The following is a 27369-nucleotide window of genomic DNA, read 5'->3' as shown; positions in this document are numbered from 1 at the left end:
AAATCATTAGACTTGTTCAAAAATCAACTGTTTAGCCTGTGAGAGAGTTTTCTGCTCACTCAAAGACTGGGAGCTCAGGTTCTCAGACTTTCATGAAGATGGTTCAAGCAGTATGTAGTAGGTTGACCAGATGGTCCAGAAAGTGCCTCTGTGAAGTTGTGATATTCATAGACTTCTTCCATGGGTAATGATGAGTGAGGAATTGATTAAATCTATTCCTGAGGACTTAGATTTGGAGGTATTAAAAAAAAGTATTTAAAAGCACTGTGCTAAAAAAAGAAGACCAGAGGAGTTGGTCACTGAACTCATTTTCACCTGGGACATCAATGTTCCTCCAGCTCCTTCTTAGGCTGGTTTAACTCTGGGGATTGTGACCTTAATAAAGTCGGAAAACTTAGGAGAAGGCAGCTTGGATAATAAAGGTCTAGAAAATTAAACATAACAGAAAGAAAGTTCCCTTCAGGGGACCATATACTACAACAGGCTTCTGAGATGAGGCAAAAATAAAACTGCATTCTGCATTTTCTGCTGTAATGCGCTAGTCAGAGTAACCCATGGAGCACCACGCCACCTGAATGGCTCTGTCAGAGCTCATGTTCCACAAGCAACTGTACACCTAGGAGCCCACCATGTGCCAGACATAGTGCCAGGCCCCTGTGTCACATATCACTACATCTTCTTAGAAGTTCCCAAAGTTTTAGTATGCTAATTTTAAAAATGAGGTAATTGGCTTATGGCTGCCAGGAGACAGGGGGGGTGGGAGGGAAAGTCTGAAGAGCCAGGGACATAATATAGTCCCCCAGGACATACCTCTAGCCACCTGCTTCCTCCAGTCATGCCCCACCTACCTACAGTTTACCACCCATCATTTCTTTCAGCCATCAGTGGATTAATTCATCAAATGGATTAATCCACTTTTGATTTCAGAACCTTAATCATTGGCTATAAGCCTACCTCTGTACCTTGCTGCATTGGGGATCATGCTTTCAACGTATGAGCTTTTCAGGGGACATTTCAAACGCAACCTATAACAAACAGAGCCCAGCTTCCTAGTTTTACCTATGAAGAAAAAAAAAAGGGACCCAAGGGGACCAGGAATCCTGCACAAGATTCCTGTATAAAAGCAAAGATGTCTTTGGAGCACTGCAGAGAGATGCCTTAGCATGTGTATAAGCTCAGAAGCTGTGCTCTCAGAGAGTAGCATGTTTACAGCCACAAGGGATAATTGTGTAGCAGGCAGAGTTAGGGACAGAGAGGGAGGGCAGAAAGCCAGGGCAGCCCACCAACCTTGTCTCCCCAGTGACCCTGTAGAATGTCAAGTGCACATAAAGAAGTCAGCCTCCAGAGTCAGCCTTCTAGACGACGGCATAGACAAGTAGTTAGCATTACTTTCCCATGAAGCGATCATTTGCAGAAGAGAATGGGAAACGACAAGAGGGAAGCTAACCTCTATTCATGATTATTATGGGTTAGACTCTGCCAAGTCCTTTCATGTGTCATTTCATGTCATCTCATGTCACTTTCACAGAGATGTCAGCTCCTGTATCATGCTTCTGAAACGAATGTTGGTATCCTCATTTTATGATGAGGAAACGAGTTTAAGTAATGGCTAGAAAATTAGATGACTGGTAAACATGGAACTGACATATATACTACTGATTCCAAAAGACAGGAACATCCTGGAAATTTTGACATCAAACAGACCGGGGTTTGACTTCCAGATGGGTCATAAGGAAATGAAAGGCTGATTCTTGCTGTGTAAATGGAAGCGATCATACTTACCACATAGAAATGTCATTTTCCTGTCTCCAGACCTGTTCCCTCTCTTCCCTGCCTTTGAGGGACCGGGTCTACTTTTAGAATTACAGAAGGATGGGGCATTTGACCTTTCCTGGTGGAAGAGCAGAATTTTGGATTAATGGCCAACTTTGTCCTTAGAAAGTCCCTTTGAGGCTTTGTCAGATTCAATTCTTCCCTTTTGAAAGATAAGAAAATTGAAGTGGCTGTGTCACATAGGGAGGCATAGTCATGACGGGAAGAGGCTAACATAACACAAATCAGCATGAGACTGAGAATCTGAAGACTTGAACTCTGGCCCTCGCTTCTCTGTGTCTAGATCTATTAGATAAGCATCTGTCTCTCCCAAAGTGAGTGTCCTGTGATCTGAAATGAGACCAGCGATAGAAAAAGCTTTAGCAAATTCTCTTCCAAAGCAAGAATATCACGGGAGGCTGACTCTCAAATTGGCTCCACGTCCCCTCCCTGTGCAGAGTTTCATTCAACAGAACTGCTTTCCTTCTTTTTTGGGGGGGAAAAATCTTGGTTTTTTGAAATTGTATTGAAACCACAGTTACTTAACGGTGTCCTCTGCTTGTTTTCTCTGTGTGTAGACTTCCTGAATGTCTCAGCCGTTCACCTGTTCAAGGAGAGATGGGACTCCAACAAGATTGATCACCACACTGACAAGTACGACAATGACAAGTTGATTGTCCGTAGAGGACAGTCTTTTTATGTCCAGATTGACTTCAATCGTCCCTACGATCCCAGGAGGGATTTATTCAGGGTGGAATATGTCATTGGTGAGTACTATGTGCAAGACCTACTCACGATACCATGGTTGAATTGCAGAGAAAGGTGGATATTGCATGATTTCCTTGCATCATATTTAACAATGGTCGGTACTGAGATTACATCCAGCCTCTGGATGGGTCACTTCTAAGATGGGTCTACATCATGCCCTACATCCACAATTTGAGCCTACACTGGTAAAAATCTAGTATAAATGAAAGTAAAATTGGTTGGCATAAAATGTTAATTAACTAAAGTATTTTTCTCCAAACAAATAGGTTTTGGCATCGTATAGTCATGATGTTTTATTTACCACCATGTTGGGTCTTGTGTGCTGAAAATATTTGACAATCTTAGCACATGATCTCCACATATGCATTTCCCAAAGTGTGTTCTGAGCTAATCTCATGGGTTGGTCCATGAAAAATAGATGATCCAGCAAAGTTCACTAAACACTCCGTGTTCAGAATCTCCTCTTGAAAGATTGACAATGCACATTAGCATCAAAGGTTCTGGAAACTAAGGTTTAACTTTGTTTGGTCCAGTGACTTTCAAATTAATTTGATCATGGCGTCCTTTTATTAAGTTATACCTACTAACATTTGACACATTTTGGTAAACATTTCTCTAGGAATTTACAAAACAATCATGGAAACGTGCACAGAAAAGTAAGGGTGGCTTAATAGAAGGAAATCTGTCAATCATCCCTCATGTGAATTAAGTGACAAAATTAGGCAATCAATCAATAGTGCCTGAAAGACACATGGTAAAATTCAGCAGGCATTTGTACAAAGAGCTTAAGAAAAGTAAAAGTAGAAGTTCTTCAATCATAATAAAGATTGTTTACCTCCAAACAAAATTTAAGTGGAAAAAAGTTAACAAATTTAATTCTAATCACAAATTAGAAAACACTATCACTACCCTTTTTGTCTTAAAGCATTGCTTTAAAAATTTTAGAAAATGAAGTATCTGTTATAAACACTGAAAAATAAGAGGAAAAAATACACGTTTTGCTAAAATTATGATTGTGTATGTGGAAAACCCAAAATATTCAAGGCAGAAAAGTGCAGTATTTATAAAACTTGGCAAATGGCTAGACAGAAGATAAATGCATAGAAATCAACAGCCTTTACCTTTTTCTAGAAAATTTCTATTTGTAATAGAAATTTTAATTTCTGATAGAAACAAATTTTTTATTTCTAAATGTCTAATAGAAATTAGAAAAAAATATTTCATACATGATAGTGACCAAAACTTTGAAAAGTCAACCAAATTTTATAAAGCAAGACTCAAAATGTATATACAGCATCTATTAAATTTTAATGAAAGACATAAGAAATCAATGAAAAGGCAAACATGTTCTTGGATAGGAAGTTTCACAATATATTTTTTAAAACTCTCCCAAGGTGTTAGGCAATGGGTATAAAATTTCAGTTCGGAGAACAAATTTTATGATCTATATTACACATAATGGTGGACTGGTTAAAAATAATGTATTATATATTTCAAAACTGCTAAAATAGTAGACTTTAGACAGGTGAGTGGTGCACACCTGTAACCCAGTGGCTAGGGAGATTGAGGCAAGAGGATCACGAGTTCAAAGTCAGCCTTAGCAAAAGTGAGATGCTAAGCATCTCAGTGAGACCCTGCCTCTAAATAAAATACAAAATAGGGCTGGGGATGTGGCTCAGTGGTCAAGTGTCCCTGAGTTCAATTCCAAATACCAATAAAAAAGAGTAGTCTTTAAATGCTTATACCCTAAATGGTAAGTAGGTAAGGTGATGGATATGCTGAATAGCTTGATTTGGTAATTGCATGATGTTCATAATATCACATTGTATTTCATATATATGTATATATAATTATTATTTATTAATTTGTTAAAGTCTTCCAGTTAGAATCCCAATGGAGTTTTAAGGGCCTTCTGTTTTTTATTTTGTTTTTCTTTTGGACTTCAATAAGACAGTCTTAAAGTTTATTTAAAAGAATAATTATCTGACAAATCCCAACAACAAACTACCCAAAAATTAAGAAGATACTCTATTACTTATGTCAGAAGCAGCTATTGAGTCATACTATTGGTTCATACTAGGAAATCCACAAATATATTTTAGTTATAAGAGAAGTTAGAGATTTCATAGAGTAAGAGACGTATATGGGGGTTTTATTTGTTTTCTGTTTTGTTTTTTTTTTTTAATAAAAGAAACCAGAAACTCTGGCTCTCTAATTAAAAAAAATGAAAAATTGATTCTCATACCATATGCAGTAATAAATATCATATTGCATAAATATTGGTGTAAAACAAAAAAAATTACAAGAAGATTTGTGAGAAAATTGAACAGATTAAACAAAGTTCGTGAACACTGAAAATTTAGAAAACAAAAATTGTGTAAACATATCAAACTATCACAAATGGCCATGTATATGACCAAATGACCAAAAACAAATTTATTATCAAAAATATCCCAAATGAAATAAATAGACAGAGGGAAGACCTTGAAAATCATTCAAAGCATAGATACAGATAAATGGTTAACATAGTAAAAAAATAAGCTCTTACAGATTGACAATGTACAAATAAAAAATAGAGATGTATACAAAGAATGTAATCAACAAAAGAGAAACCCCAAAATAGCCTGTTATCATAGGAAAACACACTCAAATACACTAATAGACTGAAGAAGCAGATATCTCTCAGACTGGCAAAAATTTGGAAAAATGTTAATATCTTTTTTTTTCCTCAGCACTTTTTGTATTTTATTTAGAGACAGGGTCTCACCGAGTTGCTTAGGGCCTTGCTGAGTTGCTGAGGATGGCCTTGAATTTGTGATTCTCTTGCCTCAACCTCCCTAGCTGCTGGGATTACAGGAATGAGTCACTGTACCCAGCGGGAAAGTGTTAATATCTTTTGCTGATATGCATGCAGAGAAAAACATGTATTGCTGATATAAATGTGCAATTTTGTAATGTTTTCTGAAAGGAATTTAGCAATGTCTACTAATAGTAAAAATACATATAGCCTTTGACCTAGCAATTCCAATCTTAGGCATTAATACTAAAGATACTTAAAATCCAGTTTATAAAGTTAGGTATTACCAACTATAACATTGTTTATAGTGACAAAAAATTAGCATTTCAATCATGAAATGGTTGAATATATTGTGATATGTTCACATAACGGATAGCTATTTTTAAAAAAGATCTAATGAAATCTATGTTGATGACTTCAAGAAAGGTAACAAGTTAGAAAAATGTATACAGGAGTATATGAATATTTTCTATGATTTTAACTGTACAGTTAGTCATCCATAATATGTGCAGGATACGTTCCAAGAGCTTCAGCAAGATAGCCGAAACCACAGATAGAACTGAAACCTATACATATTATGATATTTTGCTACACATATATACTCATAATAAAGTCTTATCTGTAAATTATGCACAAAAAGAGATATAAACAACATAATTATAATAAAACAATAATTATAGCAATAGAGTATAACCAATGTTACGTGAATATGGTCTTTTCTTTCTGACTCTCAAAAAATATCTTCCTCTGCTGTGTTCACCTTTCTTGTGATGACGTGAGATGATAACAAAGCCTCCATGATGAGATGGGGTGAGGTGGATGGCGTAGACCTTGGTTCCTGGCACCAGGCAGCTGCCTTAGTCTTGCTGGAACGCGCCCACTGTGGCACCATGACAGGCATGTGATCACTGAGACGGTGACTAGCGATTAAGGGCCAGGTAATGTCTATATTGTGAGTTTTTGCTGGACAAAATGTTGATTCACTTCCTTCATGGGAAGGAGAAGAAAGACACCAGATGCATCACACTATGGAAAATGGTACATGTTATAAATTACTTACGACAATTTTTAAATTGTTTATTCCCCAAATTTTTCATTTAATATTTTTAAACTGGGAGTGATTGAAACGGTGTAAAATGAAACTGCAGATAAGAGGGGACTAGTGTACTGAGCACAGATATGTCCACTATTGTGAACATAAAAGAGAACCAGAAAGACCCAGGTGGGTGCTGACTGGGCTTCTTGTTGGGGTGCATCCACAATAAGGGGGGGGGAAAGCAAAGCAGGGGTAGGAACTAGCAAGAAAAAGAGGAACAAAGCAAACATGAGATGATTACATGTGTGAAAATATATTGATGTACATGAGAATATATATGAATATGTGTTTAGGTATATGTGTGTGTGTGTGTGTGTGTGTGCGTGTGTATAAATTAAACTAAAAATAAACAAATAATCTCAGACCCCCCAACTACTTGAGAAACACAGTTTGTACTTAGCATTTACAAGTGCAAAATGGTGTATAAATGTGGGAAAAGCCATTGGTTGAAACCAGAATAGAAGTGGAAAGGGGAGAAAGATACAGATAAACAACATCCACGTGGTGATTGGGGTCCTGTGTAGAATTGTCTGTTATGCTAATTGTGGGGTGAGAGGAGGGAGAGCTGCATTATGATGCCCCATATGTTAAGTGAACTAAAATAACCACAAATTTAATCGTATTTGGGGCGTAGACTATTATTGTTGATATACATTTTAAGTATTTTTGTCATGGGTAATTCCAGTGAGAAAAGAATCCACAGCTAACATTGTTAACAATGTTTTAAGATCTAATGAAAATCCCTTTTTATTTCTCCCGCAGTTCATTACCAATCTCTTTTCTGTGGACACGTGGTAGGTACACATAAGTGCTTATTTCAGCACAAGGACTAGACCTCGTTAAAAAGCCCTTGGCAGAATACTCTTGAATTCTGTGCCTGTCAGCTCACGCCCATTTGGAACTCCTCATTGTTTTGTCCTAACTATAAGGGGATTTGTAACCTCTGCCTTTAGAGCCAAGAATTCAGGACAGTAAGAAGTGGATAGGGATGTTGTGGCTTTGAGTTGGACTTTCTGAGGCCTGAGACCCTCTCCTAAAGACCATTCAGAAAATCATCATGGAAGTGGAAGTCTCAGGAAGGATGATTGAGTTGAGTTCCCAGGAGAGGAAGATTGAGGAGGGGATTGGTGTGCAGAAAGCTCACTGGACCGGGCTCTCAGAGTCGACCTCTGTGAGGCAGGAGGGACCAGGGCTGGACCAGGGAGAGCTGGGGAACAAGGCGACCAGGGCCTCCATGGGCGGGGTCAAGGCGCACTCTAGAGCTGGATGGGGTCTTCAGGGTTGTCCCATCCAGGCAGAAGCGTGGGTCCCATCTACCAAGGCACAGGTGGTGGTGAGTTTATAGTCAGCCCGCAGGAGGGCATTGTGACCTCAGTGCGGGTGGTCCCCTGCCACTCAGGGCAGACCCTTAAGAGCATCTCAGTGAATGGGAACCATCTCGGGGCACAACAGGAGAGGTCTGAGACGCATACCACAGCATCCCCACAGTGAGCATTTGAAGTCCCTTATTTAAGAAGAAAAAAAAGGTGGTATTGCTTTCATTACTTCAGAAAAAAAAGGAGAGAAAGCATGGGTAATCTTACTTGTAAAATGAACACTTACATATCTTTTTTAAACCGACTTGCATTTAAAACCCTTCTCAGTGCCTTTCACATCTGCTCTCAGTGTTAATTTCTACTCCAGAATACATGGCCATTAGAGGCATTATTACATTGGGGGATTTTATATTTCCAAATTTATTGTAGACACAAGAAAAGGAAAGTGGCAGAATTCCACATTGTGCTATTTAGTGTTTGAGAAATCAAGCGCACTTTTAGAAGGCAATTAAAGGACCGGTGATGGGGATTTGTCTTGACAGGTGTCCTTTCTGCACATCTTGTCATCACGAAGCTGCAGAAGGGTCTCAGCTTCTCTACTGCACTAGCGCTAAGACGGGGGACAGGGGATGAGCATTCTTGAGCCCTCACTGGGGCTCAGAAACAATTCTCCTAAAATGCTGTACTTGTATAAATAGGAGAGAATAAAGCTCTGGAAATTAGATTTTAAGTGTAATGCTGTACTGAGAACAGACAAGTATTGAAGGTGAACTGGAAATGAATTTAAATGCAAAAGTTTTTATATATACAGGTGCACCCCAGCATTGGGAAATCTAGAATGTGAACAGACTGCTTTAAAAAAAAAAACAGAAAAGACTTTACTTTTGTTTAGTTAAAAAAAGTATATATATATATATATATATATATATATATATATTCATCATACATACATACTTACATATAAATTATGCATTTTCATATGTATATTCATATATAATGAATAGGCAAATCTTTTTAAATATTTCTTATAGAGTGTTTAACACAATTGGATGTCATCAATAAAGATCAAGCTATTATTATATAAACATACACTTAAGTTCTAAATACTTGCACTGAATTACTTCCACTTTGCATTGCTAATGTTCCCTTGTTTCCCTGTGACTTTGTATAAGGTCAACTGGGATGTGTTGATACTTGGGGTGTCTCCTTGTTGCTATCCTCAGAACCTAGGTCACGGGATTTATTCATGAGTGACTCTGCCTTCTATGCTCCTTCCTTTTTTCCTTAATATTTAAGTAAATAAAATTTTAATATAAAAGTATTTTTTTTGTGTGGTACCAGGGATTGATTCCAAGTAATTTATGACATTAAGCAAGATGGCCCCAGATTACTCCAGGTGTGCTGGGTTCTCCAAGTAGAGAAAGTGAGCAGGAGAGTTAGGGCATTCGTTCCACTAGGGATCTACGATCTCGATCTCGTTTATTCATCAGCACAGCTCTCTCCTAGAATTAGGTGAGAAGTGTTAATGAATTCAAAGAGGTGGGTGTGGCTGAAATCTGTGCTCCTAGCCTTTTCTCTCTTCCCACCTCTGAGCCTGCAGCCCTGACAAATCATGAAAGGCTTGGAGAGAGTGTTGATTATAGGTTTGCTAACTTGGAGCTGGAGATGTGAAAGGTAGGAACAGCTTGTGGTGTTAATTTGCTGTGACTTCAACATGGACCCCCTACTGCTTTAATACCCAGTTGTAGAAGAAAGCAGGAAAGACTTCTTTGCCGTTTCCTTCTCAGCTCTCCCAAGGCCAGAGAGGTTGCCTGACCTAGTCAGCCCTCCCAGGTAACCACAGGGTCTGTGAGCAAGTTTCCTTCTTCCGGGTGCCTGTCAATCACAGAAGCCGGAAGGTGTCAAAGTCAGGATTTCAGAGGTTCCACAATGGCTCCCATAGCTCCATGCTTCGTATTTCTACTTATAGCAGAAAGAAAAGGGGAAGGATGGCAACAGTCAGACCTTCCCCCCCCCCTTATCAGGAAACCAAAAGGCTTTCCAGAAGTTTCCGGGAAGCCATACACAGTTATTGGCTACACTTATCTGTAAGGGAAGCTGTGAAAGTACTTCCTTTGCCCAGGCTCTTCAGAGGAGAGGGTCTAGGGAGAATGGATGATGGTAGACACCAATGAGACATGCTGGACATCCCACCCATGTTTGCCACCCAGGTGCAGCCTTCTTGAGAGGGTGGCTCATGGTCCAGGCCCACCAGGTTGGTGCAATGATGCACCAACCCTGCATCATTAACACCATCAGTCATCCAAATATCATCACCAGGACTTCATTAATGTATTTCATTCAATATTCTCTTTTTTTGCATTATAATTCTTAATACACATATATACCACAATTTTTCATGTCTCTGTTTGTATATAAGGTATGTTGGCCCCAAATTCAAATCTTCATTCATGTATTTTGTATAATGATGTCCATCACATTCCACCATCCTTGCTGATCCCCTCCCCCCTCCCTTTCCCTCCCACCCCTCTTCCCTATCTAGAATTCATCCAATCTTCTCAATTCTTGAGTAGCATTTATCAAAAACAAACAGCATTGTCAGAGTCAGATGTGTTGTAAGGATGGGGAGGACACAAAGGATGCTTAATCAAGACAGCTTGTTCCAGCCCACTTTATGGGCTGGGAATAAAAACTGGAGGAGAGATGCTCAGAGAAAGGGGGAGAGCCTGGGTCAGGGCTGTGGTTGTAGGAATGGAGAAGAGTGATGGGATTTGAGAATTAATTAAGAGGCAAAACCAATGGAAACTTGTAATTGTGTGAGAGGTGAAAGGGACGAAATAGTCACGTGCAACTCCCAGGTCCCAATTCGGTGGCTGATTGGGCTCTGAGGACAGATTCCAAATGAGATAAAGAATGCAGGCTGTTTGGGAGTAAAAAGGTGCCTGTGGGAGGTGATAATGGTGATGATGTCTCCCACTGATAATGTGCAAAGGTGTTTCCCACCTAATTCTTCAAGCGTCTTTCTGGGTATTGGGGTGATTGTGATTGTCATCATTTTTCAGATGACATTAAAGTTGGAATGAATAAGTAACTTACCCCAGACCCTAACCTGCAAAGTTCTGGGATTGCTATTCAAACTCACATCTGTGTGTGAGCCTCTCCTGAGCACAACTCATGGGTTCTCCAAGGCAGCACTAGAGATCAGAATGCGAGACAACAGAAATGATTCTATTTGAACCTGGTGCATTTGAGGCACGGAGGAGGGTATTCAACATGCCCAATAGACAATACGATTCGGGAGTGCAGAGAAGTAGTTTGTGTTGGGTAGATGGAAATTGAGAAATTATATACATACAGATGGGCATGCTCACTTGGAAATCGAGAAGGAAGCGGATTAAGACTCAAATTCTAGGGGAAAAAACAACTTTTAAGGAGTCAGTCCAGGAACTGGAGTCCCTGAGGGAGACAAAGACCAAATGATTAAATAAGGAGAAAGCAAACAGGGAAGACCAGTGGCACTAAATCTAAGAGAGTTTGGCAATTTGCAGAGGAAAGAGGTAAGGACCTTACAGAGACTTTAGCAGTTAGGGGACTTGGGTTACTTGGTGAGAAGCTAAATTTCAATCATCTGAAAGTCAATGAGATGTGAAAAGTAGATGTAGCTGATGTGGACTGATCTTAAGGAAATTTGAAGGAAAAGAATATTTGCTGGTAGCTTGAGAATAATGCACGTTAGAAGAGGGGTGTTTTGATTCAGGCATTTGTTTTAGGATTGCAGGGACTTGAATGTATATATAGGCAGAGGAGAAGGAACCAGTCAAAAAAAGAACCATAGATTCAGGAGAAACATTGGATGATTGAAGGAGAGTATTGGAGGAGTTAGAAGCATAGAGTGTTCAGAGTATTGACAAAGAGGTGAGAATGTGAATGTTTTAGGTAGAGAGATACACAACAGCATCATGCCTGTTGACTTTAAGTTATTTAAAGCTGTAAGAGGTAAGCAGTTGTTTCAGGAGCCAAGGGGGAGTAAAGACATTCTTATATCAGTGTATTAGTCTGTTTTCTGTTGCTGTAACAAAATACCTGAGGCTTGATAATTTATAAAGAAAATAAGTTTATTTAGCTCACTGTTTTGAAGGCTGTGAAAGTCAAGATCCGTTAATCTCATTGGTTCAGCCTCCCAGGGAGGAACTCATTAGCTATATCACAACATGGCAGATGGCATCACAGTGGGAGCATATACAAGAGGGAGAGATACAGGGAGCCAGAAACATCCAGCTTTTTCTTTTTGTCATAACCCTTTCTCACAGGAACTAACTCTGCAAGACCAGCATTAATGCCTACTGAGGGAGGTGCCCCTAAGGACCTAAAAACTTCTCAGAGGGCCACAGCTCTTACCAATTCTGCCACACTGGGGACCAAGCTTTGGGAACACACTCAAATCCTAGCAGCCAAACTTTGAATATGATGTCTCCCCATAGATTTTTGTTTCAGAAAGTCCAGATAAAATTATCATACTGATGTGTGATTTTCACATATATAACATAGCTTCTCTGTTGAGAAATTTCTTGCCCAAAAATCACACAGCTGGTATCATGGAGAGAAATATGTCTTAAACTGCTCTCTCTACCATTTGATGGTGTCTTTTGCTGAAAGAACAATACATTGCTGTTCATCATTTTGAAGGAACACTTCGGTAGAATATCATTCCAAATTTTCGCTCCTGCATCGACGACCCGGTTCATTTTTAAGCATTACTGTGAAGTTGCTAATAATGGCATCTAAGAAACTAGGACAGTGTTTCCCAGAGTGTTTTCCTTGTGAGCACCTGGCATGGGAGATGCTCCTTGGGAAAAGAAGGACTTTCATGGTCAAACACGTCTGGTTCATGCTCTGTTTTGTGCCTCTCCTCAGCGTCCCAACATGTGTACTAACAGCTCTGAGCAGGTTCACAGTCAAAATGGATCGTGTGTAGCCCAACATTTCCCCAAATGGTTGTAGTACAAACAGTCCCTTACCACATTTTCATTTACATAATGCCCTTCAATTAAATGCAGAACCCACCCCATGGAATGCTGAAGTACCTGTTACCTTTATATTATAAATACCAAAGATGCGGGTGGTGAACTTTGAGTGGATTTACACTCTGTGTGTTATGGTAACTTAATATAATGTCCATGGTTGTTTTTTTTTTCTTTTTGACAATTTATATTTCATGCCAACATTAAAATAACTCTATCAATAATTTGGCATTCGTATTCTGTAACTTTTCAAAAGTGATTTTTTTAAGTTTGTTCTAATTAATTATACATGACAGTAGGATGCATTTTGACACATCGTGCATAAATGGAGTAGAACTTTTCATTCTGGTTGTACACGATGTAGAGTTACACTGGGTGTATAATCATACATGTACACAGGGTAATAAAGTCCGATTCACATACCCCCTCCACTGCCTTCACTCCCCTCTGCCTAATCCAAGTGCTCTCTTCTTCCCCAGCCCTCCCACTTATTGTGACTTAGCATCTACATATCAGAGACATCACTGGGCCTTTGGTTCTTTGGGATTGGCTTATTTAGCTTAGCATGATATTTTAAGTGATATTTTAAGTATCCCTTTTTATACTTGAATATTTGTTTTCCATATTTTTATTTGACTTTTTTTACTATAAAGTCCTTTGCCTTTCCTTTTGAGTGTGTTTATTGATCTTATTGAGTGCTTGCCCGTGCAGAGCCCCATGTTGGGATTAGAGTGGGGGTCAGACGTGTTCAGGCCCCTGCTTCAGGGGGCACATTGGAGAGAGTGACTGAGGACAGCTGGGAGAATTCCCCAGGAAGCGCTGTGTGAGTTGGGTTCCAAAAGACAAGGAGGAGCTGACCAAACACATATACTCCAGGAGAAAAAAAATAAAAGAGAAAGAAAAGTTCCATGGAGAATGAAAACCTGGAAACATATCGATGGCTTTGACTTGATTGGAAGTCTAGCTGTTACTCTATAAATAACCTCTACAGAAGAGCTGGGAGAGGAGTGTTAAGAAGGTTGGATTTTCCCCCTTGTGGATAACTGTGGTAAATGCACTGAAGATAAATTGGAAGGCTGAGACTGTTGTCAAGGACATTAGTAAGAGACTTGGGGAAAATCCCCCTAATAAATAATAGGATAAACATGGGCTGTATAATTTTTCTTCTTTTGTTCCTCCAAAGGAATCTCTATTTATGCTATAACAAGAAGTAGTAAAATAGGTGTCTTTTTTCCCCCTTTGCATAATACAGTAAGATTCACCTGAATAAAGTAATTTTCTGTGTTTCAAGGAATAAGAGTGTTCCCCGGGCCTGGCCCTCTCCCATCTGAGGCTGCTTTCAGGGACAACTCTTATTGGCTAGTCAGGCTGAGAGCTTCAGAGCAGCAGAGAGAGATTTAGACTCAGGCAGATGCTGGTCAGAATCCAGGCTCCATCCTCGAGAGTCACAATAGAATTTCCTCCACCCTCAAAATCACTGTTTCCTTATCTAAAAATAGAATTGTAATACTTAGTTCAAGCAGCCATGCCATGGTTCAGATGAGTGTCCCCTAGGCCCGTCTGTTAAAGGTGCAATGACTGAGATGGTGCTACTGGGAGGTGGTGGAACCTTTACAGAGGGCCCACTGGGAGGTCTTTAGGTCATTGGTGGTGTGACCTTAAAGGAGATTATGGGACCCCAGTCTCTTCTTCTTTTTCTCTCCTCCCCCCTCTCCTTCTCCCCCTTCCCTCCTTCTCCCTCCTCCTCTCCTTCCCCTCCTTGACTTGCCCTCACTTTTGCTCCTCCTCTGTCTGCCTCTGTCTCCATGCCTGTGTCTCAGGGTGACCTCTCTGGCTTGTGAGGTTGCATGAGCCTGGCTCATTAGCGCCCACGTAATTGAAACGAATCTACCAGAAAGTCTGGAGCTGAACTCAGGCCTGGCGCAAGGTGGGCCCTCGGAGATATTCCACAGAAATTCTGAGAAATCCCACGCCTGTGACAGGTGGGGGGAAGACAGTTAATGAAAACTCATGTGCAGCCTTTCTCTTCGGTCTCCAGTTGGAAAAGAGACCGCGTGAAAGTGGAATTAAAATCCACTCAAGTCAGGATGAACGTGGGCTCGTTACTCAGCGTCTGTGCCCTCTGGTTTCTCCTTGAGCGCCTGGTCAGGACTGATGAGGAACAACCGGAGCTCTTTGAACTGCGTAGTGATGGTGGCTTGCTAATAAGATGACCCAATTACCAGCCTTATTTTAAATAGTGCAATTGTATAGGAGAGCTAAATCTTTACGGTATTCCTTAAGGAAGTATAACCTACATAAAGTGCTATGGCAACAGCGGACAGACAGGTAGTAGATGACCACAGGTGACTATAAACAGCTGGATCTCTCTTCTCTGCATCTCAGCCCCTGTTAAAATCTTGTCTCTTCTCAGAATTTCTGATCCTCTCCATCTCTGTCTCTGATTCTCTCTTGGTCTCTTTCTCTCTTTCATGCAAACATCCAAACTGTCCCGAGCTTGTGTCTAGTTAGAGGAGTAACAAGAGTCACCCTGGGGAGGTGGGCATAACTAGTCTGTTGGCCAGTACTTCCTCGGCCTCCAGGAGGTCAGGGAGGGACTCCCTAGAGGTTGCCCTTCTCTGGCTGAACCCTGGATTGGCCATTTGCATGCTCTCTTGGGCATGGTGGGGAGTCTGGCTGTCCTTTCCTCGGATTCTGTATTGCATTTCCATTTCTGTTGAGGGGCCTTTATAGCATCTCATCCAGTTCAAAGAATTCCTGAGGCAGAAACCTCTACTGGGTCCAGCCCTGGGGGACACCCACAGGGTGCTCCAAACCATGTCCATCCACAAGACACTAATTTTAAAAAGTAACTAAGTAAACATGAGAAAGATCCATAGAATAGAGGGAAGGGAACAGGGGGAGGGAGGAAGAGAGGGAAAGGGAAGTGCTGGGAATTAGAGCAGATTATATTCTATGCTTTTATAATTATGTCAAAATGAATCCTAAGGTTATGTATAACTTAAAAGAACCAATAAAATATCATGGGAGGTATTATTATTATTTTTTCCTGCTCAATAGAAGAAAAAAGAGGAATTTAAGACCCCATCTCTGTCCTTACTTTGATTTAAATTTAATTATCTATTTTTAATTGACAGATACTAATTGCCAATGTTTAGGATGCTAGGATAGTTTGATGTATGTATGCATTGTGCATCTCAAACACATATCATTTCTTGGTGATGAGAACATTCAAGGTCCTCTCTTCTAACTCTTCTGAATGACACAGTACAATACTGTTAACTATGAGCCTTCCATGTAATGGGACACCAGAAGTGTCCCCCCTGCCTAGCCGCATCTTTGAACACACTAACCAATCTCCCTGTCCCTTTCCCCACCTCCCCAGCCTCTGGTAAACACCCTTCTAGACTTCAATGGGCTTAGTTTTCTTAGATCCCACATATAAGTGAAATCACGAACGCTTTGTCTTTCTATGCCTGGCTTATTTCACCTAAATTTATGATCTCCAAGTCCTCTCGTGTTTCCACAAATGACAGGACGTTATTTTTATAGCTGAATAGTAATCTGTTATATCTGGGTACCATTTTCTTTTTTCATTCATCTGCTCTCTTGGTTACTGTGAATAGTAGTGAAATGAACACACAGGTACAGATGACTTTTTGACAAACTGATTTCACACTTTCTGAGTGTATACCCAGGAGTCCACCCCTGTCTTTAAAGAGTTTACTACAAATGATATAAATAAGAATAATTCTCTAAATAATCAACAAATGCAACCACTGACCTTATGAATGCTACACTGATATAATTCTCTACCAGAAATGTATGATGCAGGCAGGCAGGAATTACTCCAGGGATTCAGGAGGGAGAGGACAGTCCAAGACAGGTAGGTCCTGGGATGAAACTTAATGAGTTGAGAGCTTTCCAAGGGGGAATAGGAAGTGTGTACCCTCCAGGCTTTGAGGAGGGTGTTCTTGGAAGTCCAAGAACCTATCATTTTGCTGCAGCACACAAGCTTCTAATGAAAAAGAAATCCTTCACTGAATTAAGTTTTCTGGCTGTATTGGGGGCTCGGGCACTACTCACTTTTGAGGCAATAAGAGTTGTAAAGAGTTTGCAGTGATGGGGGAGGCCCATCTGGGCAAGTTTATGATGAATGTGCTCCCTTATGAAATCAGTCTGTAGTAGTTGTTTGATTAGTGAGTCTTCTCACCATGGTGTAGTGGAATTCGGAGCTCATGTTTCCTGCTTAGGTAGACAGGAGGTGTGCTATCTGCATTCTCCATACAACAGATCGTTATCCTTCCCAACAGTCCATTCCATCATGCCAGACTCAGATGCAAGCGCTGAAAATCTATCTGTTATCAATGATCAGAATCTCATTAACATAATCAAATGCAATTAAGTTGCCACTGGTTTCCAAGAACAGTTTAAAAGCAGCTCAAAACTTTAAATAAGTCTCTGCGAATGTGGGAGCCCAAGAGAGACTTGAATGATATCCACCCCTCTGTATTTGTTCACTGAATACACCAGCAGGGGAGGGTCCAGAAGGGAGAGGCTGATAGTCCATGCTGTCCTGCTAATTTAGAGTTGATCAGAATCTCACACTTTGAATTGTGAAACCAAATATCCTTTAAAAAGATAAAGGGGTTCTGGGGATGAATGTATAGAATGATAATAAGATAGATCTTAATAAAAACAAACTCATTCATTTTGAACATAATGGTCATCAATCATAGGTTGAGCACCTGTTGCCACTTCTCACTCTACAGTCAGGCAGTGAGGCAGCTCTCTGCAAGATGAGACATAAAAGGTTGCTCAGGAACCACCTGTTAAGTTCCTCTATTGTAGTTATACCTTTGAATGGAGGCATAACATTGGAGGTTTCTTAATAAAATGAAAATGCTCCATGCAGACAGGTGATATTTTCCAACCTACTCCAAGGGTAAGTTTTGGATCATGGATGGAAAGCACAGGAAGCCAGCCATGGAGAGAGGGAAGAGAGATGGTGCTGTGAGTCAATGGTGGTGGAATGAAGATGTTGAGCATTAAGTTGTAATCAAGGCAAAAAGGAGAAGCTGAAGAAGGAGGAGAAGTGCACGGGAGTAACTGCCCACCAGGTAGTCAGGACTGGCTGCTCCAACAAACATGTGCTTTTAAATGCTTTGCTATGTGCATCTGCTCATTGGTCATCAAAGCATGGTGCATTTCATGAAAACACATAATCATACATGTTAGCGCTGAAAGGAAGATACCTATCACTTTGCCCGACCCACTTACAAGTCAGGAACTATCTGCACTCAATAGGGGGTTTGATAAATTCTTACACAAGTTCAGCCCAAGGCCTGATGGAGCTCAGTGGATCTCCTTTCAAATCTGTTTTGATCCATCCAGGGTTTTGCTCCAGTACATCATAACCACTCAGGGTTCTGGGTGGACTAGCTGGATACTCGATCAGATCACCTGGGGGAAAACAAGGACTCACCAGTGTGGGCACTAGCAGAACTTAGAGCAAGGAGGGAATCCATGGGCCAAAGATACGACTGTGGCTCAGCCAGTAGAAAACCCAGGTCTTAATACTCTCCTAGTCACAAGAAGTATTGATAACTTCACTTGAGTATCAGGAAACAGAGGTGCTGATCTTGCAAGTATACCAAGAATCTCATGCTGCCCGCTAAGTGGCTCATAAACCACTTCACCTGGACCAACTTCCTTAGCAGCACCTTGTCACTAAATGTCTCCTTGCCTCACCCTATAAAAATAGTCTTTTGACAACTCATTCCAAGAGACCTGGTCTCAGCTAACAGCTAATGGCACAAGTCTACACATTCTTTCTTGCTAAAAATTGTTTTAATATCCAAGAAGACTAATTGCACTAGCTTTCACTTCCATGCTTACCCTTTGTAGGAGACAATGCCTTAACATCCTAAAGGAATTAACTGCCATAGTAGAATCCTGTTCATTGAGTAACATTTGAAAAAATACTGGGCTCCTTCCTTCATTTCACAGTCCATGGACCCAGCCTTCTTCCAAGACCTTTATAGAACCCAGGTCCTATATCCTTCCGGGAATACTAGAACCAAGCAATAATCAGGATATGAATTCCTCTGATCTCCCCTCGAGGGAAGAGGTGAGATTTGAGAAATTCACTTAAAATATAGTCCAGGCAGAGAAATCTGAACCTTTCATCTCATTCCTTAAAGAGAAGAGAAATGAGACATTGTTATGGACTAAATGTTTGTACACCCTCTGAACTCCTCTATTTGCACCCTCACCCCCACTATGATGGTATTTGGAGGTGGGGCCTCTGGTATTTACGTATGTCATGAGGTGGAGCCCTCATGAATGGGGTTAGTGCACTTCTAGAAAGAGGAAGAGACCAGAGCTCTATGGATCTCTCCCTGCCATGTGAGGACCTAGGGAGAAGGCATCATCTATAAACCAGGAATCAGATCCCTACCAGCAACCAAATCTTCCAGCACCTTGATCTTGGACATGCCAGCTTCCAGAACTGTGAGAAATGAATGTCTGTAGTTTAAACCACTCAGTCTTTAGTATTTTGCTATAGCAGCCCAAGCTGACTAAGGCAGGTATCAAGGAATGAAAATCTTTGGAACATAACATTTCCTGCAGACTGATAGCTAAATGGAGCATGTTTAACGCTTACACATGTGGGTCTGCAGAGAAACACATGGGCTGAATTTCTGGGGTGAGGGGACATTCATCTTCATAATGCTATCAACTCTTCCAAAAAAGGAATTGCATTTTCTGTTTGCATTTACAAGAATGAATGCTATTCCAAGTCTTGCTTCCTTGTCTGGGAAAAATACAAAGGCAAAACACGGTTCTCTCTCAACCTCATAACTTAATTTTGAGATACTCCACATCTCAAAATTAAGATGAAAGGTTACCTATAGGTTCAGAAAATTGGGCTTGGGTAGACAAGAGCCTTTAGTAATCTGAAGCAATTAATTTCACAAAAAGAGACTAAAAGATGTTTCAATAACAAAAGCAACAGACATAAAGGAGTGGAGACAGCTAGGATGGCATTTCCATCAAACAACTTTTTATTTGTGCAACATATTTCTAAGTGATAGGAAATGACATACTGGCTCCATTATTTCTTTTCTATCATTTTCATCTTTTCTAACTTTCATATTTGTGAAACAAATTGCTTTAAACATGTCAAAGACACTTGAGTGGAGTGTTAGCCAAATTTTAAAAATAAAGATGATTCATAAAGACAGCAATGGTGTTTATAGCCATCAAGATAAAATTTCAGGCGGAAAAAAAAATCACAGTCCTGATTATTTAGGGCGTGAGTATAAGGTCATCATCTCTGGAAGTTAGAAAGAAATATCTTTTTTTGCTCTCTGCCTTATTTCCCCTAGATTTATTGAAGATCCTGGCCTTGGGGGAACTCATTCATACCCGTTTGAATGATTTACTAAGTAACTGACTACTTGAGTATTGATTTCTGTATCCTGTGGGCTGTTTGCATTACCATGCCACAGGTTGAGCACCTCAGCGACATTCGGGTCCCCACCAGATAGTCTATGATCTCATCAAGTCGATGCTGCGGCTGATTCTTTTTTGTTTTGTTTTGTTTTGGTAGCAGGGATTGAACCCAGGGGTGCTGACCACTGAGCCACATGCCCAGCTCTTTTTTTTCTATTTTTATTTAGAGACAGGGACTCAGTGAGTTGCTTAAGTCCTCACTAAGTTGCTGAGGCTGGCAAACTGATGCTTCTCGAAGGAAGGGCTACCTCATGCTCCTGTTTGGAGCTGCATGTTGCCTGGCACAGGGCAACTGAGAGTCAACATATTCTTCTGAAGAATTGAGATCGATGCTCCAGATAGAGTTGGAAAATGTTAATCATCTTTTTTTTTATTATTGGTGCATTTTAATTACACAGAATAATCAGTTCCATTGTGGCATATTTACACTCAAGAAAATTAAAGACCTATATCAATGATGGTTGGGAAAATGAGGACGTGAATATGCAAGATAATTGTGGAGGACACACACACACACACACATGCTCTTAATTGTTTGCTTAGAGCACATATATATTTACTTAAAATTTCTGTTTCTAATTTTGAAATAGACTTTAAGTAAACTTACAAGAACAATACAAAGAACTTACACTTTTATTCCAGAGCCATTAGAGTTTTCAACCTTACGTCGCATCACCCCTGAATTCTTCAGTGTGCATTTCCTATAAGCAAAGACATTCTCCTTTATAGCTATGAAAATTAGGGCATTAACATTGATACTTTATGACCATGTCATCTTCAGAACCCATTCAAGTTTCACCAATTGTTTCAATAATGTCTTTTATAGCAGCAGAGTCGAGTCCAGGATCACATATTACATTTAGTCGTCGTGTCTGGAGTCTCGTCTCTTCAGTTCCCTTCAGTTCAGAACAGTTTTATTGTCTTTACTTTCATGATTCGACTCCTCTGAAGTTGCAAAGGAGTAATTTTGTAGAATGCCCCTCAGTTGGGGCTTTGTCCTCATGGTTCACATTTCCTCATGATTAAAATCAGATCACATCTTTCACAGGAATATCACAGAAGTCTTTGCAGGGCATCTGTCTTCATCCATTTTCTGTTGCTATAAACAAATACCTGAAGCTGGGAAATTTATGAGAAAAGAAGGTTTATTTGGCTTGCAGTTCTGAAGGTTGGGAGGTTTATGATTGAGCAGCTGTGTCTGGTAAGAATCTTTCATCTGGTGAAATCTCTGCAGATTCCTTAGTCAGTACAGAGTGTCACATAGCAAGAGGGCATGCGTACAGGAGATAGAGAAAACGGGCTTTTATAACAGACTCTCTCTTGAGATAATCCATTAAACAACTAATTCATGACCGGATCAGTTTATTCATGAGGGTAAGGTCCCTCACATCCTCTAATCACACCTTAAAGATCCCATTTTGTCCCACCTCGTAACACCTCCCAGGGAGGGTTACATTTCAACATGGGTTTTGTTAGGGTCATTCAAACCATAGCAGCATACTACTGGGTTGTACATATTTTTTTTTTTGGATCCTATTATTGATGATGTAAACTTTGATCATTGGATTATTGTGACACCACAGGTTGGGCGCCATTGGAGATTTTTAAATTAGCATGGAAGATGTTGATTGGGGAACATGAGCTCCAGGGGAAGGAAGCAGCACAGGGTGAGAGACAAGTCAGATCACAATGCAATCACAATGAAACCTGAGCTGACCCCATCTGGACCTGTGTACCTGTGTGGCTCTTTAGAGATCTCCTGTGGTGGGGACAAGGGGACCGGGCTTTGTATGCCAGTATTGGTCAGGTATTCTAGGGGACCTGAACTAGACTGAGCTGTGACCCTGGATGAGGTCATTTTCTTCAGCTAAAGAAAAATTGACCCACCAAGGACCCTTTTCTGTCACCACCCCCAACTACTGGGGATAAGTCCCTGACATTCTGAAGCAGGGTCTGGGAATCACATCACAGATTATTCTGTTAGGATTGTTCACTGCTAAGTTTGTAGCTAATAAATACTTTATAGGAAGATCCTCGGGAGTAGGAAGCCATTCCATTCATCACTGAAGTCCGTATTGATAGAATGTTTGATTGATTAGTGTCAGTAGGAACTCCTGATTTTCTCTTTTTACTTAAAAGGGCTACTTAAATCTGTTATTACCATTAATTAAGTTGATGTTCAAACAGTCCTAGATTCTGCCAGTTAGAAATTCTTCCAACTGGCTTGATTTCCTTACTTCCTTACTTCCTGGCACATGAAGAGGGTTCAGGCTCATTTTTTATTTTCCCTGCTTCAATCCTGGGCACCACCATTTCTCCAAGGGGCTCTGCTTCCTTTCAATTGAAAACAAGATTTAGAAACCAAGATCTGGGGCCCAGGTGGACTCCTGGCTGTTTCTGTAGTATCCCCCATTGAATCCAGGCCACCATTTTATTTTTACCCCTAGGTCATACCTAGGGCAACCCCTGACCTCTGACCCCCCGACCTCCATAACGGTTCCCATTCCCAAGGCTTCTTCTAATGCACACCCGAGAAGACTTGAGTGAATGTGGATATAGGGACAATAATAACAGATAACATTTACTGGGTTTTCACAAGAGGTCCCCAGGGTGATTTTGTGTTTGTGTTATTTTTTCTATTTGCTACTATAACAAATCATCACAATCTTAGGGACTCAAAGAGCAAAAATATATTATTTTGACTTAAGGTGGAATGATATGTAAAGGTACAAGTCTCTTCCCTCACAGAAGTATCAGTGGAATTTTCATGCTGATTCCTGGGTAGTCCTGCTATTCCTGGCCTGGCACTGGACCTGGGATCTAGAAGGGTATTGGAAGGCGTCAGGGCCCATGCAGGGACACACATTGTCTCCACATTTTAGGCAATGAATAGAATTCCACTACGGCAGTTTATTACTTGATGACATTAAGGCATTATTTCCTACAAAGTATAAATCTGGAGGTGAGGATAAATACAACTCGTCTTCTCAGATATCAACATTTTAGCAAGAGTGAATGTATTAGACTCTTATCATTAGCTGTTAGCTCAGCATTCATGAGTTGCCAAATGACTGTTTTATGGGGTAAAATACGGAGATGTTTGTGATCAGGAACTTCTAGAGAGGGCTGGCCCGAATGAGTCCCAAAGGCAGGATCCTTCAGGCACCCAGAGGACAGTGTGAAACTCTAGTACACGTTCAAAGCACTTTGGAGTTTAAGAGCAGTGTCGATCCAAAATAAAAATAAAGCAAGAAAAGAAAAAAACGATTCATCAAAGAACGTTTACTAGAGCTTCATTTCTAAATGTGAAAAGCTGGACCGATCTCAGTTGGTCACAATAGTATTTTGGACAAATTTCCCTCACTGGACACTTTACCAAAGGAGTGGGACTTGAGTGTCATTCTTGGAAGGCCAAATCGCTCCCTTCCACGGACACACAAATAGGTGCTCGGCAGTGACCTTTGTTAAAGAAGACCTTGGGCAAACCCAAAGGGAACAAGTGACCAGAGAAAATGAGGGGGATTGGAGAACAACCCACAGCCTTGAGAGACAATGAGGGGGACGGTGGTCTCCCCCAGGGCATCCTTAGGCAAGGCTCCACTGGTCCAGCAGCCTGGGATGCTGTCCCTTACATCCTGGTGTTCAGCTTCATTCATGGTCTCTTGCTTATGTCACTTGCAAAGGCCAGTGTTATCATCACTAGTTGTGTAATGCTTTTAAATGTAAACGATGATCAACTTATCAAGTCTTAATGAACATTCATAGTAAGCAAATAGACACACCCCCCCCATAAACATTCACAGATACATTGCAAATATGCATGTCTCTCTGCCTGTCCATCAAGCTCCAGGTGTATTATTATATCATCAGTGTAGCTGCACAAGTCTCCCCAAATCTATGCTCCTTGTTCTGTTCTTCTGATGTGGCATTTGCATTCTATATTGAACTACAGTTTAAACTTAGGTATTAGATTCTTTTTTTTTTTTTTTTTTTTGGTACCAGGGATTGAACTCAAGGGCACTCGATCACTGAGCCACATCCCCAGCCCTATTTTGAATATTATTTAGAGACAGGGTCTCACTGAGTTGCTTAGTGCCTCACTTTGGCTGAGGCTGGCTTTGAACTTGCAATCCTCCTGCCTCAGCACCCTGAGCTACTGGGCTTTCAGGTATGCACCATGCAGTATTAGATTTTAAACTCATTGAGCATAGGAAATATATCCTGTGTATCTCAGCACACCGACCACCCTGGATCTCCAGATTAAGCCGTGTACGCTTTGCTCATAGTAAAGCACTGGCAAGCACCTGTTTAAATACGTTTATGGAGCACATACTGTGAATATCCAATTGTAGATTACTGTCAGATGGTCTGCGTCTAACTCCTTAGACTGTCTCTCTGTTGACTTTTGCTCCACCCATAGCTGGCTGACTCTCTGGCAATGCAACACACTTGCTGTTACATGTTACATTCATACATTGCATTCCAGAGATCAACAAAAATTTTGTCAGAATTACTAGTGATTTATTTTCATTCCCATAATCGTTACCATTCAATTATTAACAAGAATTGACCGTTTCAGCTAAAATGTCATCAGTTGGACTATTTTCCTTGGAAAACTTTATTTGCTAAACTTTTTATATTACCCTTGTTGGCTAACGACCCTTTGTTTTTTAACTCGGCTACCATGGTTTTCCCTAAATGAATCTTTCTCATAAGATCTAGAACCGTTGTCCCACTCACATGATGGATAGAACACACCTAGAAAAACATCTGAAGCTTTCGTTCCACAGAGCTGCCCTTTGCTGGAGAATTTCATTCATTGTAAGAATTCCTGACGGCAAGCTTCTGGAGCTGACTGGGAGCCTGAGAGATGGGGACCCCCACACTGCTCGCTGACGTGCCTCTGACGGGGATCTTCATCTCCAATTTAAGTGTGTGTGCTCCCAAGTCCCTCTCCACCCCTTGGGCTTCCAGAGCCCAGTGTGAGGGAAACAGATAGACAAGAACTATGGAGATGCACATTGTCAATTGGAAGACATGCCTAACGGTTGGGGTGAGATGGAATGAAAAGCTAGGGTTGCAGTTTGGTTTATAATCATGAAATCCAGCGAGCCGCAATAAATCACCCTTGTGACAGCCAAATTGTACTGCTCTCCCCTCGTCTCGACAACCTAGGAGAGCTGAACCTCCCTGGATTGACAAAAGGCTAGAAATTTGTTCAACTCCTACCAGGAAAAGGCTGGAGATCCCCAGAAACAATGATGACGTCGGTGAACTTTAAACTTCTAAACTTCCTGTGTTCACATTTTTAGCACCATTTCTTCTGAGCGGGTTTTTCTATTTTCTATTTTTCTATTTCTACCATCCAGTTCCCTCCCAGCTGTGAAAAACAGCTTTTAGGAAAAGTTGCAGTCATCAAATTTCATATCACAGTGTAACAAATTTAAGCAAACACGTTGCCTTTCCCAGGGATTTAAACATTTTGCCATTATCTCTAATGTCTTCTCTCTTGGCAGGGTGTTCATTACCAACCTGCAAGGGGGGGATATTATGGGAGGTCAAGTGATGTCCATAGCAATCCTGATGGCTCTCCTGCCATCTACACGTGGTAATCAAAATGATCATTTTTAAAGAATTTAAGATAGACCACATTTCTTCTATATAGTGACTTCTTTTCTCAATCAGAAGAAAATCCAAAGTCCACACAATGGCCTACAAGGTGCTCTTGGATCTCTTGGCTCTCTCTGACTTCACCTCCCAGAGTTCCTTCTGCTCCAGGGATGTCCTCAAGTGTGCCAAGTCCCACCATCCTCGGGGCCTTTGCACATGCAAGGCTGTTTCCCCCAGAGTTTGCACGGCTCAGTTCTTCACTTTTCTCATACTGATGCTCAAATGCCCTGTTCTACCCACATTAGCATGCCACCCCCATTACTCTATGTCCTTGTAAGCTTCTCTATTCATTTTTTCCCATGGTGCTTACGTCCTTTGGACATAGCATACCTTTATTTCTACATCATCTCTTCACTCCTACTAAAGGGCACACTCTGTGAACTTTCCTGTGTTGATCCCACCGTACTAGTGCCTGGAACAGTGACAGGATGCTCAATAAATAAACTGTTTACTGAATAAAACCCTGATTCATACCAAATCAGCAGCCCCCCCTTCTTTATCACCCACATGGTGATGCTCAGAAATAGTAATTTCTTTGCCCATGTGACCACCAAATGCCATGACAATAATAATACTTTGCTTCGTGAAATAACCTTCACATACACTAATAATCACCTTTTATAATGGCTCTTTTATAGTTGGAAAATAGACTGAACCAAGCCTAAGCTTCCCCAAATCACAGCTCTGGTTCAAATTACTGTCCTAAAATCTGGTAGCCTGGAGTTAGTTATTGAAGTTCTTGAAACCTCAGCTTCCCCATATGGGAAATGGACAGGACTACTTACAGCCAGGGTGCGGCATTAATCCAATGGTGGGGGTGGTGGGGGGGTCCAGAGTATGAAATAGAGAATGCTCCAGATTGTATAGGCAGCAGAAGTTTCATCAACAGACAGCAGGTCAGAGAAGAACTCAAGAACACAATGGGGTGACACTTTGAGGCTGTCCAGGAACTAGTAACAGGAGGAATCTGCCCCCAGAAGCCATCAGCAGGAGTGGGCACCACAGAGCAGGGCCATCTGGTGGTGACCGCTGGTTGAGACTCAGCTTTCTCAATGATCAGAGAGACATGCCCTGCTGCAGGCCCTTCCTGGATTCCAGCGCCTCCCACGGGCCAGACCTGCCTGGATCCAGAGGGGAAAGGAGCCTGGGAATGTGGCTTCCCCAGGAACTGAGTGGAGGATTCTGGGAGTGCAGGCAGCCCCCGGGGAGCAGCCAGCAGACAGGCACAGTGTCTGAGCTCCAGCGGCCATCGCTCTGCCCGCCCAACATCAGGGAACTCAGATTCCAGCTGTCTGACTCTGGTCCTTCCCATTCCCTGAGAAAGGATCAGTGACCTGAGCAAGCGGACACTGAGTGTCACCTTCTGGAATC

At 41.0% G+C, this 27369-nt stretch overlaps 1 protein-coding gene across 1 annotated transcript in view; it reads left to right on the top strand.

The window, feature by feature from the left end:
• F13a1 (coagulation factor XIII A chain) overlaps positions 1 to 27369 on the top strand; it is a 164088-nt gene that overhangs the window by 12405 nt on the left and 124314 nt on the right. Inside the window, exon 3 of the mRNA XM_046453537.2 lies at positions 2391 to 2579. Coding sequence (XP_046309493.1) covers positions 2391 to 2579 — 189 coding nt within the window. The remainder of the gene's footprint in view (positions 1 to 2390; positions 2580 to 27369) is intronic.

The sequence above is a fragment of the Marmota monax genome, unplaced genomic scaffold (assembly GCF_021218885.2).
Source record: "Marmota monax isolate L192 unplaced genomic scaffold, Marmota_monax_Labrador192_F-V1.1 WCK01_AAM20220418_F8-fsc00029, whole genome shotgun sequence".
In the NCBI taxonomy this organism is placed as follows: domain Eukaryota; kingdom Metazoa; phylum Chordata; class Mammalia; order Rodentia; family Sciuridae; genus Marmota; species Marmota monax.
Note: the sequence above shows the minus strand (reverse complement) of the source record. Positions and strands in the feature narration are given on the sequence as shown.